This window comes from Garra rufa, chromosome 16, assembly GCF_049309525.1.
Source record: "Garra rufa chromosome 16, GarRuf1.0, whole genome shotgun sequence".
Lineage (NCBI taxonomy): Eukaryota > Metazoa > Chordata > Actinopteri > Cypriniformes > Cyprinidae > Garra > Garra rufa.
Genome location: NC_133376.1, coordinates 17106026 through 17120335, shown reverse-complemented (window position 1 = coordinate 17120335; position 14310 = coordinate 17106026). Strand labels below are relative to the sequence as shown.

The following is a 14310-nucleotide window of genomic DNA, read 5'->3' as shown; positions in this document are numbered from 1 at the left end:
TTTCCTACCGCACTTTGCGAAGCAAACTTAACACCAGGACGACAAAAAAAGAGAGAGGAAGCAGCGACGAAAGTGAAACTAACTTCGAGTTATTATCCAAAGATGTTGAAATTGTCGACAAAAAAGGTAGCACGAATTCCGTTATATAAGTGGTTTGGCTACCTGAAAAGTGACTCTTAGCTCAGCTGAGAGTTTGGCGCGATTGTTAAAACTGAAACCGAAAGCAAAAAACGCACGCGCATTCAAAAGCAATTTTAATCCCCCCAATGCACGCAAATTAGGCTACATGACATATCTAGGCTGTTATTTGTATGTAGGCTATGATAGGTTGTGTATGTCTATAGCTCTGTATCATGCTTGAAATATTCGTCTCTATTTGCACTTTGAATATTTAGAGAGTAGCCTACTTTGATTATGGCTGAATTATCTGCACTTAATACGAAAAAAGAAAGAACCGTGTCGTAATTTTTTGTTATTTATACTGTAGATTGTTTCAAAATGCAGTGGTTGCCTCTAATTTAAATAGCTCAACCTATAATAGAGAAAATAAACAATTGTATTAATAATAATAATAAATAAATAAATAATTGTGTTACAAATTATGTTTTTACAATAATTTTATGTTTACATTTTGTACATTTACTCTCATTTACCATACTCTGTCACAACTTTTATTTTTTTAATTTATTTTAGTAAGTTGTTTTAATTTTTAAGGCCAAATCTGTAATCTGTTTTTGTTAATAAACTATACTTTAAATGTAATTTAATGAACCCTTTCATTTTTGTGGCTTTAGTCATTGTTGGGATACTATTTTAAAGCTGGCAACATCAACAGCTTATATCGAAATATATATCGTTATCGTTCAATATGGGGGAAAAAATATCGAGATTACATTTTTGCCATATCGCCCAGCCCTAGGATGTAATAATGAACATAGCAGTCGTCATATATTCCCGACATCTGAGCCGCTAAACACTTTCGTTTTTAAAAAGGAAAGCGCCGATCCTGATCTACATATGCGTCTATTCATGCGAATCGTTCCTGATGCAGCTTCACCCACAGCAGAAGTGTGTACAAGGGTTTTTTATGCATCTTTGCAAATGGCCTTTCCTAATAATGTGCTTGTTGGCAAGTTTCACCACTAAACACGGCTAAATGCGGCTAAAGTAAACATTACGGCTCATAATCCCACATCAGAGAGGGGCGGGGTGAGCAGAGTTCATTTGCATTTAAAGGGACCATGCAATAAAATGAGTTGATTTTTTGCAGAGCTGATTTTGACAAGGTAAAAGGGTGTTTTTTTTAAACTACTATTGAGAATTTTTAACAAAAGCATATTATAGACATTTCATTAAGACCCTAAAGAATCATATGAACTTGTGGAAAATGGGCATCCGATGACCCCTTTAAAATGGCATGAAAACATGATCTGTGGTAGTTTTTAGTGAGTAATCAGCTTGATGAAATTTAGCTGAACATAAGTTCACAAATAAAATATATTGTTTAAATTGTTACTGCCTGGAGTTATTATTTTAGAACTTAACTAAAATGCTTAAAAACATGTGGCTTTAATAAATGGAATATTAATTACATTGTTAATGTAAAAATATAATGTAAAAATAATGACGGATTCCATTTTTAAATGACTATTGACACTTCGATTTATTGATTTATTATTATTATTATTATAGTTTAGGTTTATTTTAAACTCAGTTTAGGTGTATGGTGTGTCTCAATTTAGATATCACAGTAAATATTTGTAAGTTTGAGCATATTAGTGTGTGTGTGTGTGTGTGTGTGTGTGTGTGCATATTAGTGTGTGTTCTGTCAGTCAGCAGATGGTAAAGGAGGGCACCCACTCCTCCTCACTCTCCTCATCAGGGAAATCACACTCACAGGCTCCCTGGGCCCAACATTAACAGGCAAATTAATTTTCTGCTAATCATACTCCTTTCTCTCTCTGTATCTCTCTTTCTGTCTGACAAGAGACTGCTCCAGAAAAAGACCTCCTTCAGAGGAGAGGAGAGGTGAACTGCTGTGTTTATAAGAAATGTATAGTTTCACACCTTAAATGTAAACGAATAGACACTGTAACTGAAAAGAAAAGTTTTTTTTGTGTCAGTACTCACATTCTTGTTTGAAAGTGAAATATTCAGTCAAATGTCTACATTCATGGTTTCCCCGCAGCAGAAACAGCGTCTTTGGGTAGAGGATTTTCAGCGACCAGAGGTAAAGGACACACTGAAGGACAGAATATAGATACTTTCACCAACCTCATCAAGTCATTTAGGCAAAGGCAGTGTGAAGTACAAACTAGGGTCCCTAAGCAGGGTAGAAAAGAGACTTAGGACATTCTCACCTCAATACTGAAGTACCCTCGGTCCACATAGTCCCCTAGAAACAGGTACCTCGTTGTCGCAGGAGACCCGCCAACCTCAAATAACTTCATCAGGTCAAAGAACTGCCCGTGAATATCCCCGCACACTGCAGAAAGACAAAAAAGATTGGCGTTAACTGAAGGAAACAATAGTGCTCGCAAAACAGTAAAAGAATAGAGTGAGAATAGTAGGTACGTTTTAGCAGAATGACAGTTTAAGATTTTTTATATGTTTTTAAAGATGTTTCTTATGCTCACCAAGGCTGCATTTATTTAATCAAAAATCAGAAAAAAAGTAATATTATGAAATATTATTTCAACATAAAATAACTGTTTTCTATGTGAATATATTTTAAAATCTAATTTATTCCTGTGATGCAAAACTGAATTTTCAGCATCATTACTCCAGTCTTTAGTGTCACATGATCCTTCAGAAATCATTCTGATATGATGATTTATTATCAATGTTGAAAACACTTGTGCTGCTTAATATTTTGTTGGAACCTGTGACATTCAGAATTCTTTAATAAATAAAAAGGTAAAAAAGAATATCATTTATTTAAAATAGAAAACTTTTGTAACAATAGAAACTACCATTTCAGTTTGTGGGCAGTAAATTCTTTCTTTTTTTGAAAGAAATTAATACTTTTATACCACCAAAGTGATAGCAAGGACTTGTATCGTTAGAAAATATTTATATTTTGAATAAATGCTGTTTTTTTTTTATTCATCAAAGAATATGCTGATTGTACAAAAAGCCATCCTGAAAGTCAACTTTCTACAAGTTAAAATTCACAATGTAAGTATTTGTTCTTATATTTTCTGTCACAAACATACACTACCAGTCAAAAGTTTTTGAACAGTAAGATTTTTAATGTTTTTTTAAAGAAGAAACTTTTGCTCACCAAGCCTGGATTTATTTAACCCAACATACAGCAAAAACAGTAACATTTTGAAATATGTTTACTATTTAAAATAACTGTTTTCTATTTTAATATATTTTAAAATATTATTTATTCCTGTGATTTCAAAGCTGAAATTTTAGCATCATTACTCCAGTCCCACATTAAACATGTGATCCTTCAGAAGTCATTTTAATATTCTGATTTGCTGCTCAAATTTTTTTTTTTTTTTTATTATGTTGAAAACAGCTGAGTAGATTTTTTTAGGTTACACTGATGTATTAAAAGTTCAGAAGAACAGCATTTAGCATTTATCTGAAATATCTCTTGTAACCTTATAAATGTCTTTATCATCACTTTTGATCAATTTAAAGCATCCTTGCTAAATAAAAGTATCAATTTCTATCATTTCTAATAATATAAATATAAAAATATAATTAAAATATATTCAAATAGAAAAAGGTTATTTAAAATAGTAAAAATATTTAAGTTTTACTGTTTTTGCTGTACTTTGGATCAAATAAATGCAGGCTTGGTGAGCAGAAGAAGAAATTGGATATTTTTTTAAATAATGTACCTAACTTTTAGTAGATCCTATTAGTACCTAACAACATTAGAAAATAAAAATGGCTCCTGCATATATTCTGTCATATACAAAGTATGTTTATTTGTTAACACTGTAAGATCTTGTGTCTGGCTATGATGACTAAATACAATAGTTATAGCTGAAATCAGTTTGAAACCATCCAATAAACATCTTGTACATTAAGATGAGAAGGAGAAAGCTGATCACCATCCTGACTGAAATGTGTATGTGTGTGTGTGTGTATCTAAGAAAAAGAGAAAGACAGAGACTGAAGAGAAGGTTGTTTTACATCTAATGAAGACGTCTAATTGGAGCTATTCACATGTGAGTGTGTGTTCCCAATGGGAGGTCAAAGGGTTAAAGGCCACGAGGTCTGAATGACTGAAAGCACACAAAGCTAACCATCTCTCTCTGTAATGGGTTCCAGGGAATTAAATCAGTTATCCAGCGAGCCATTAATGTTTAATGACTCCTGTGTGTGAAATTCACCGGGCCACCAGCTGATGAGGGTTCAGAAATGCAAGCTGGGAGAGAGGGAGAGGTTCGGTCTCAGGTGTGAGGCCAACGAGAGCAGAGAAAGGTCCTCGTGTTCAGCTTCTCTGCCTGCTAAATGATGCCATTTTCATAGCTAAGGAGCAACATCTTTGTCCTGCATTAGACCTGCTGCCTCTGGTGACCCTCACTTTGACTCATGGGAAATTAAGGTCACAAGGTGTGGCTCATTATCTTACCTCATCTCTTCTATCAATGTGATTTATTCCCCAACATCCTCTCAGCCTGTATTTTCAATAGTTTTCTTCTTAAGGTGAGAGAAACCAACTTTTTCTGTTATAAAATTCATTAGTATATAGTGTAATTCTGTAAATACAATATCTTTTTATCATCTGATACGTGACTAAATTAAATTGTAGCTTCCTAAAATTACGGTTTAACCACTAATGTCACATGGACTATTTTATCGATGTCCTTACTACCTTTCAAGGCCTTGAATGTGTTAGTTGTGTTGCTGTCTATGCAGGGTCAGAAAGGTCTTGGATTTCTTAAAAAATATCTTAATTTGTGTTCTGAAGATGAACAAAGGTCTTACGGGTTTGGAAGGACATGAGGGTGAGTAATTAATGACAGAATTTTAATTTTTGGATGAACTATCCCTTTAAGCTCAGAGTAAATACAAGGAAAATAAAAATGTACTATTACACTGTGTATTTATGCATGCTGTATTTTTATAGCAATTAGAGAGTCAAGGTGCAAACTTAGCAACATGTTAACATCAAACTCTAGGTCTACTGGATTCAATTATGAGTTGAGTCTCCCGTGTGGAGAGCTATTTGTGTGATGCACCGAGTTGCTGCCTATGTAGTGATTCAAATATGTCACCTATGAGGTTACATCTCAGTTAGGATGTAAAAACCCAGATTAAGCTGTGTTTGGGAAAATAGCTGGTTTGTTGCTGGCCTAACCTGGTTAATAGTTGGTCATTAGCTGGTACAAGCTGGTAGACCATCTGCCAGTGGTGAGGTGGTGAAGCTGGTTTTTAGAACATGACAGCTGGTAGACCAGCTAATGACCATCTTGACCATCCGGCCAAAAAACAGCTACCATGTCCCAAGACATGATTTGTTTTTCATAATTTTTAATAATTAAGCACCAATAATAAGTGAGCAGCAAATCAGCCTATTAGAATCAGCATATTAGAATAATTTCTGAAGGAACATGTGACTCTTTTTTGTTGTTTAGTGATAGTTGTACATGGGTCCCTTGTTTGTCCTGAACAGTTAAACTGCCCGCTGTTGGCTGTTCTTCAGAAAAATCCTTTAGGTCCCACAAATTCTTTGGTTTTTCAGCATTTTTGTGTATTTGAACCCTTTCCAACAATGACTGTATGATTATAAGATCCATCTTTTCACACTGAGGACAACTGAGGGACTCACATGCAACTATTACAGAAGGTTCGAATGCTCACTGATGCTTCAGAAGGAAAAACAATGCATTAGGAGCTGGGGGTGAAAACTTTTTTTAATTTGAGGATTAGGGTAAATTATTAAGTATTAAATGGAAAAAATATGATATTTAGGCAAAAAAAGAGAATGTTCAAATCTTCATTCTGTTCAAAAGTTTTCACCCCTAGCTCTTAATGCATTGTTTTTCCTTCTGAAGCATTCAAGCAACACTGAGCGTTTGAACCTTCTGTAATAGTTGCATATGAGTCCCTCAGTTGTACTCAGTGTGTAAAGATGGATCTCAAAATCATACAGTCATTGCTGGAAAGGGTTTAAATACACAAAAATGCTTAAAAACCAAAGAATTTGTAGGGCCTAAAGGATTTTTCTGAAGAACAGCGGGCAGTTTAACTGTTCAGAAAAAACAAGGGACTCATGAACAACTATCACTAAACAAAAAACAAACAAACAAAAAACAGCTGTGGATCATTCAGGTAGCAACAGAGTATTAGAAATCATGTGTTTGTAAACTTTTGAACAGGGTCATTTTTATTAACTCAGCTAATATTTTCACTTGTGGACTATATGTAAATGTCTTTTATGTGAAATATCTTACTCAGGTCAGTACTAAATAAAAAATAACATGCATTTTGTATGATCGCTCTTATTTTGGTAAAATAATTAAAATTGATCAGATTCTGCAAGGCGTATGTAAACTTTTGACTTCAACTGTAACTGAGATTTGTTACTTTAGAGAGGAAAGTAATCTTTAATGACTGCATCTGTTAATAACTGATTTCTGTTTGTGTCTACACATCATGCCGTGTTTTTTTTTTTGTCACAGATGTCTGCATCAGTAACCTGTGACAGGGGCCTCTATGTCTAGCATGGTCTTCTCCTGGCGGAGGATGGCGGCCCCCTCATTGATGATACGCAGGGCGACGGGCTCCTCCACGCGGCCCTCTTTAGTGAGGTGAGCCTTCAGCAGGTCCACGCGTGGTTTCCCCTCGCAGTCGAACACCTCTCGCATGCTTAACCTGTGGCTCAGCGGAAACGGCACCGCTGTAGAGAGAGAGACAGAGAAAAGAACTGAATAAATGGTGTAGGAAACCAAAAGGGAACAAGATTACAAAAACAACCATTGTATAGTGACACATCCTGAATGCTGAGCGAAATTTACTTCTGAATTCAGCTAGCATTGAGGCCAGAACGCATAAGACATACTCAACGAAACACCTTGTGACCCTGCACAGACAGCAACACAACTGACATGTTCAAGGCCCAGAAACGTAATAAGGACATCGATAAAATAGTCCATGTGACATCAGTGGTTCAAATGTAATTTTATAAAGCTACGAGAATATATTTTGTGCACAAAGACGACAAAAATAACTTTTTTCAACACTTCTTCTCTTATTAATATCTTAATTTGTGTTCTGAAGATGAACTAAATGGATTTAAAACAACATGAGAGTGAGTATTTATAACATCATTTTCATTTTTAAAGGGTGGGCCAACATACTTAGACATGCATACCAGTAAATATTAATGTACTGATTACACATTAAAACCCACACTGACCAAAATGTCTAAACAGATTACTTATAACCTAAAAATTTTTTAAACCCACACAGAAACTCTGAAGTTTGTAGTTTATCGATTAAAAAGAGAGAAAAAGTCAGGACAGACAAGTAATCAATAATACAATAGCGATAATGGTTTATTATCATTTCCACATTAGATAACATGCCAGAAACAATGATGAAATGGGGAAAAAATGAGATATTCAGAGAAAAAGACCAAAAAGTCTGTAAAAAGGTGAAATGAGAGCAAAACTGTGGCAAAGTGTTACCGGGCAACAGCAGCCAGAGGTTGGCATGCCACCAGTGAAGCGCATCACACACACACACACACACACACTGAGTCATAGCAGCCCACATGCTAACCCATTTCCACATCCAAAAAATGTGTTTTCAGAAACTTATTTTTCAGTCTGTGTTAAAGCGTTTGAGCCACATAGACGCGCTGCAGCAGCCAAAACAATAACTGTGAAGATGAATTCAGTCAGATAACATTTACATATTTTAGAAACAAAGGAATGGAGTCACTTCCATGATGCAGAACATCAGATGAAACACAGAGAAAGGTTTTATCGCCCAGATGTTGTTCTTTTGCTGCTCAGATGACTTAAAGGAGACCTATTATGCCTCTTTTGACAATATGTGACCCTGGGCCACAAAACCAGTCTTAAGTCGCTGGGGTATATTTGTAGCAATAGCCAAAAATACATTGTATGGGTCAAAATTATTGATTTTTCTTTTATGTCAAAAATCATTAGGAAATTAAGTAAAGATCATGTTGCATTAAGATTTTTTGTAAAATTCCTACTGTAAACCTATCAAAATGTAATTTTTGATTAGTAATATGCATTGTTAAGAACTTAATTTGGACAACTTTAAAGGTGATTTTCTCAGTATTTTGATTTTTTTGCACCCTTAGATTCCAGATTTTCAAATAGATGTATCTCGACCAAATATTGTCCTATCCTAACCAACTATACATCAATAGAAAGCTTATTTATTGAGCTTTCATATGATGTATATATCTCAGTTTTGTAAAAGTTAACCTTATGACTGGTTTTGTGGTCCAGGGTCACATATGTAATGTGAGTCTCAGTTGTCCCCAAAATGTGTCTGTGAAGTTTCAGCTCAAAACATTATTTTGTATTATTTTGAAAATGCCTATTTTGAGTGGAAGCAGAAACGCGCTGTTTTCGTGCATGTCTCTTTAAATGTCTCCCCGCCCCCTTTTCCAGAATAGAGCTGTGCCTTTACACCTCATACCTCAGATAATTTGACAAAAGCATCTGTTTGGTTTTGATTATCATGTCTATCATGCTGAAATCATGCGTCTTCATGAACCATGTTTAAACTTCTGATATACGTTTTTCTGAGCAGCTGTCACATGACATGTGAGAACTAAACTAACTAAGTTCTCTTTCATGTCTTATTGTGCTTAAACTGTCAAAAACACAAAAGTTTATGTTAAAATCGCACATGAGTTACAAAAACAGTCAGTTGTGTCTGTGAACGTAAACAGCTGGGAAAGAAATTACATGTTTATATTAGATCTGCATGGCAGCAAGGTAATATACAGTAAATAAATCAATAAATGCAAAGCTCTCTTGTCTCCTCTGAGGCTGGGACTCAAATTAGTGTTCTGTGCTTGTTTGTGCACCCAAAAACAGAACAGTTAGCATGCTTTGCTCTAACTTTTGCCATGGCATTAGAATTGGTACACCGTTGTCGCTTGTGAAAACAAAATGGTGGCACCGCAGAAAAAGGCTTACCAAAACCAAATTACTTGGTTGTCCTTTTTCACATTTTCTGGGTTGGTAGATGTACCGGGGACCCACTTATAGCACTTAAACACGAAAAAAGTCAGATTTTCATGATATGTCACCTTTAAATGAGTTCTCATGCATGTTAAATTGTCAACTTTGTTGCAATAACCTTACAAACAACAGACAAAATTGAGAGAGAAAAGTTGAGAAAATATAGAACTATAAAACAAAAGGGGATGGATGAATTTGTTGAGAAATGTTTGAGTTCATATTAAAATCTCTGACTTTTGATTGCAGATCATCCCAAATGAGATCTCTTCAATATCTCAGTTGTTTCGTGAAGGGAAAAACAGAGAGCAAATGAAGTGTTTTATCGGCTGCTTCTCAGATGTTTCTCCTGAGAAAACAACACCACATCTCCTCAAGTGTTTTGGAAGAGATATCAACCCTGTCTCCATGAGTCAATATTTCAATATGAACTCAAGGATTTCACATAAAATTCCTCCAAGATCGATTAATAAGTCTCATGAGCTATGAAAGAGCAACCTATAAGTATGGCTTTCTCTGAGTTGGCATCTGAGCCTGATTACGATCCAAAAAACATAGTCTTTTTTAAAACCCTTAAAGAAGATATTTATTCTCCATTTAATCGCAATACAGTCTAGAAGAAACATTTGAGATATCAAAGAGATGTCATTTGTGATGTTTCTTTCCTGCTGATAAGAACATGAAGACATTTCGCTATGCACAATCTACAGCGAGTGTCTTGAGAATCTGATCTGCTTTGTATTAGGGTTGTTCCGATTCCGATACTAGTATCAGAAATGCTGCCGATACCACAAAAAAATCTGGCATCGGTATCGGCGAGTATTTGAGTCCACGTACCAATCCGATACCATTTTCCAAAACATAACCAAGTTGTGCCCGCTAGGTTTGCTTAACGCTGCAAATCGGAAATCAATTCTTCTTCGCTGCTCAGAATGCAAACACAGGAAGTTGTGTCGTGTTGCAACAAGCAGCCACTGTTTACGGCAACGAAGAGGAACAAACGTGCTAGAAGAATGTCCGCTGTTTGGCAGTATTTCAGGCTTGATCAACCCGCCAGTAAAACAGCGACATGTATTATATGTGAAGCTGCCATTTCAAGGGGTGGCACAAGTATTAGCAACTTTAACACAACAAACTTGATAAAGCATTTGAAGACGCGTCCTTGTGCTCCAATAGCGTGAAAAAACACTTATTTTTCCAGCTAGATGAGCCAGTGCGCATGCGCAGTACTGAGCGCCGATTGTTTCTATAGCAACCGGGACTTCTAACGGCAGCTGCAGTGACGCGCTGACTTTTCTAATCAACTATTGGCTCTTTCACTAAGAAGGCGGGGCTTCGCGGCCATAATGAGCGTTGCATTTTTCCCCATTCAAAACTACACGAGTGACATGTCTTGGGTATTCTATAGTCTTTGGCCAGACTCAACAAACATTGGAAGCTTCATTCAAACGAAGAGAAAAGTTTTCACAAGACTGTCAACGAGCAATAAAGATAACCGACAGGATTATCAAGTTTATTGTACTGGATGACCAGCCACTGTCAGTGGTCGAAAACGTGGGCTTTCGCCGCTTAATTGAACATTTGGAGCCCCGGTACAGTTTACCTGGTCGCAAATATATCTCCGAAACAGCGCTCCCTAAGCTATATGAGACAGTGCGTGAACACATTTCATGTAAATTAAAGGATGTGCGAACTATCAGCTTCACTACTGACATCTGGAGCTGCGACTCGACCCCGCTGTCTTTACTAAGTTTGACAGCACACTGGGTGGACACAGTGACAGCCGTCATCTTTTGCTCTTCAAAGTGCAGTGCTGCAGGCTAACGAGTTTCGCGGCTCGCATACCGGCAAGTCCATAGCTGATCCAATCGAGGGTATGCTTGTGAAGTGGAATATATCTAAATCCCGTGTTCATGTTATTTTGCGCGACAACGCAAGCAACATGAAAAAAGCCATGGACGAGATGGGTGTATCGAGTTTGGGGTGCTTCGCACACTCTCTCCAACTGGTGGTACACGAAGGCCTGTTATCACAGAGAAGTGAGTGATGCGCTGGCGAACTGTCGGAAAATTATTGGCCATTTCAAACACTCGCCATTGGCCACAACGCGCCTGGAGGATATTCAAAAGGATCTAAAAATGCCCACCAAACGTTTGCAGCAAGATATGGCTACGAGGTGGAATAGTACTTTTTATATGGTAGAGAGTTTACTTGAGCAGAAGCGGACGATTTCAGCATACGGAGCTGATCATGACCTGCCAGCCACTTTGACAGCCAACCAGTGGGCTTTGCTGGAAAAAACGGTCACTGTTTTGGCACCATTTGAAGAAGTAACCAAACAGATTAGCTCCTCCACCTCATCTGTAGCGGAAGTGATCCCCTCAGTTACAGTTCTAAAACTGCTACTTGCTCGGGAGAGCCAGGAGGACACCGGTATAAAAACAATGAAAACCACCCTTCTTGAGGCCGTCAAGAAACGATTTGCAACCATCGAGGAAGAGCCCTTGTATGCAGTTGCAACTCTATTGGATCCACGTTTCAAAGACAGGTATGTCTATTAAATTTTTTTTCATGTCCATATTGATTATTGTCATTGCCATATTGAGTATATGAGTTCACTTATGCATTATTTAAAATGGTACTGAATAAATGCCATTTTAAGGTTTTTTTTGTACCTAATAATTTAATAATTACTGATGCATTAAGTCTGTGACCAAACTAAAGGCTGCTTTGAAGGAGGTTATTTATTTGTTACATGTATTTATTGTTTTTATTATTGTTTCTTTCAGATACTTCTCAAGTGCAGACAACATCAAACATGCAAAGGATGCTCTGACAGAAGAAATGGAGAACATTGAGAAGTCTACAACTGTAGCAGAGACAATAGCAGAAAACCCCAAGAAAACGCCACGAATGGAAGTGCAGGTAGGCGGCGGCAGCAGCAGTAGAGAGAGTAGCTTGAAGGGCCTGTTTGAGGAAATCCTGCAGGAGCATGATGAGGAACATGGTGCAGGTACTACAAGCACACATTTTCAACTTCACGTATATGATGGAGCAAACTATCTCACGCTCAGACAGCCCATTCCAGTACTGGGCAGTCAACCGAGTTCAGTTTCCCACTCTGGCTGCCACTGCTGCAAAGTTTCTCTGCGCCCCTGGTACTAGTGTGGACAGTGAGAGACTGTTCAGCACAGCATCTAATATTGTGGATACAAGGAGAAACAGGCTGGGAGGAGAGAGAGCAGAAATGCTAATTTTCCTGAAGAAGAACTTGCCATTGTTATTGAAAATGTGAGCAGTTTCCACAGCAGTGTGTAACCTACTTTAAGTTACTTGAAATATTTATATTTTCATTCTGGGTTTAATACTGCTCTTGTTAAAGTGCCCCTATTATGCCTTTTCAAATATGATGTTTCATGTAGTGTGTCATGTAGCTGTATGTGAACATAAACTATCTGCAAAGTTGTGACAAGGACAGTGCACTATAAATGAAGTTTTTGTCTAACAAAAAAAAGAGTCGGCTCACATTCGCCTAAACGAGTCGTCAGCAATTCGAATCTTTTTTCTGTAACGGCCACACGTCATGAGCTACACATTTGCGTAATGTCCGCCCACGTTCAATTTCGCGAACAACTTGCCCGCCCACAAACAGTAGGCCTACCATTTTCACGTGGATTAACGTTACATCATGTCAAGAAGACGCCCTGCACTGTGAGAGTGAATTTGTTTTATATGCCCTTCCGAAAGATGAAACTACCAAGAATGAGTGGTTAACATTAATTTTTTCAACACCTCAGCAGTACAATTCCAATCTTGTTTTGTGTTCGCGTCATTTTACTGATGACTGTTTTTCCAATCTTGGGGAGTAACGTTACAACGCGAGATTCACCAAACGCTTGGTTTTAAAAAATGGATCAGTGCCCAGTTTATTTGGACCGGCTTGCTCCTCTGAACTTCTACCTGTAAGTATGATTAATAATTGATGATTGTATTTTCTAGCGATCGTTCAAAATACGTCTTTGTGTTCGTTATGGTGTGTAACAACCCCGCACATGTCTTGGTAACCGGCTAACTTGCGTTTCTGTAGTTCTGTTGTTCAGCTGTGAGTGCAATGTAGTCTAAAAATTGTGATTGATGCAGCTTGACTGTCTGTCTGCCTTATTAGTTTAAGTAATGATAATGATAAACGATGGCTTAACGCAGTGTTATGGGTTGTACGTTACAATGTTGAAGTTCACAACGTAGAGGTGTGTCCGGTTCGCTTACAAAAGCAAATTGCAAGCACTTTCCACAGTTATAATATGACACCCACTGAGAAACGTCCTGCTCCAGTCGTGCTTGCAAAACAGTTTCTTGTCGATGTTTCATCGGCCCGTTTCATCGTCAGACTCCGGCTCGAATTGATAGGGTAAAATCGAGGCTATCTTTTTCATGCATTAACAGGTCTCCGCAGCTGTCATTCAGTTATGCCAATGGGCGTTTCGTTTTGCGCTGAAGCGGTAGACCAATCCAAAAGGACTGCACCATCTGACCAATCACAGCGGTGAGGGCTCACTGAAAGGAGGGGTTTAGAGAGACTGATTCTTCGAACTGCTTCACACGAGTCGTTTACGAATCAGTTAGAAACGGGGTAAAATTAAATCTAATTTTTGAGAAAACTAAAGTGTTTTTTGAACTTGCATACATGTAAACCTGTTTTAAGAGACTATTACAACAATATTAACTACCTTTAACATGGCATAATAGGGGCACTTTAAATCTTAACTTGTTCAGTTGAGGTTTATTTTTGTACTCTATTATTCAAGTCTTTTATTTTACTACATTGTGGCTGCACTTTTTTTTAAAGGACTACTTACAAGTTACTGTTGCACTTTTTTGTACTTTTGCATTTAAAAACTAAAATGCCTTTTATTTAACAAAATTGTTTGTGGACTTTAAGTTTTAAAGAGATTATTTTCTTATATTAGTTATATTTATTTTTTTATATTCCTAGATTTATTTGTTCCACTGTTTTTATAGAGTTATACTGTAAAAATACCTTTTTCAGTTTACAGTGTTAGAATTGTGGCTGCATTTGAAGTTCTTTTTCAGATGTTGAAGTTCAGTTTCCTTT

General features: G+C 37.0%; 1 protein-coding gene across 3 annotated transcripts in view; it reads right to left on the bottom strand.

Annotated features, from left to right (window-relative positions):
- ppp3cb (protein phosphatase 3, catalytic subunit, beta isozyme) overlaps positions 1-14310 on the bottom strand; it is a 62962-nt gene that overhangs the window by 22930 nt on the left and 25722 nt on the right. For all 3 annotated transcript variants that reach the window (XM_073820404.1, XM_073820406.1, XM_073820405.1), the window contains exons 2-4: positions 6668-6868; positions 2361-2485; positions 2131-2242 (exon numbers count right to left, since the gene is read on the bottom strand). In XM_073820404.1, the coding sequence (XP_073676505.1) occupies positions 2131-2242; positions 2361-2485; positions 6668-6868 (438 nt within the window). The remainder of the gene's footprint in view (positions 1-2130; positions 2243-2360; positions 2486-6667; positions 6869-14310) is intronic.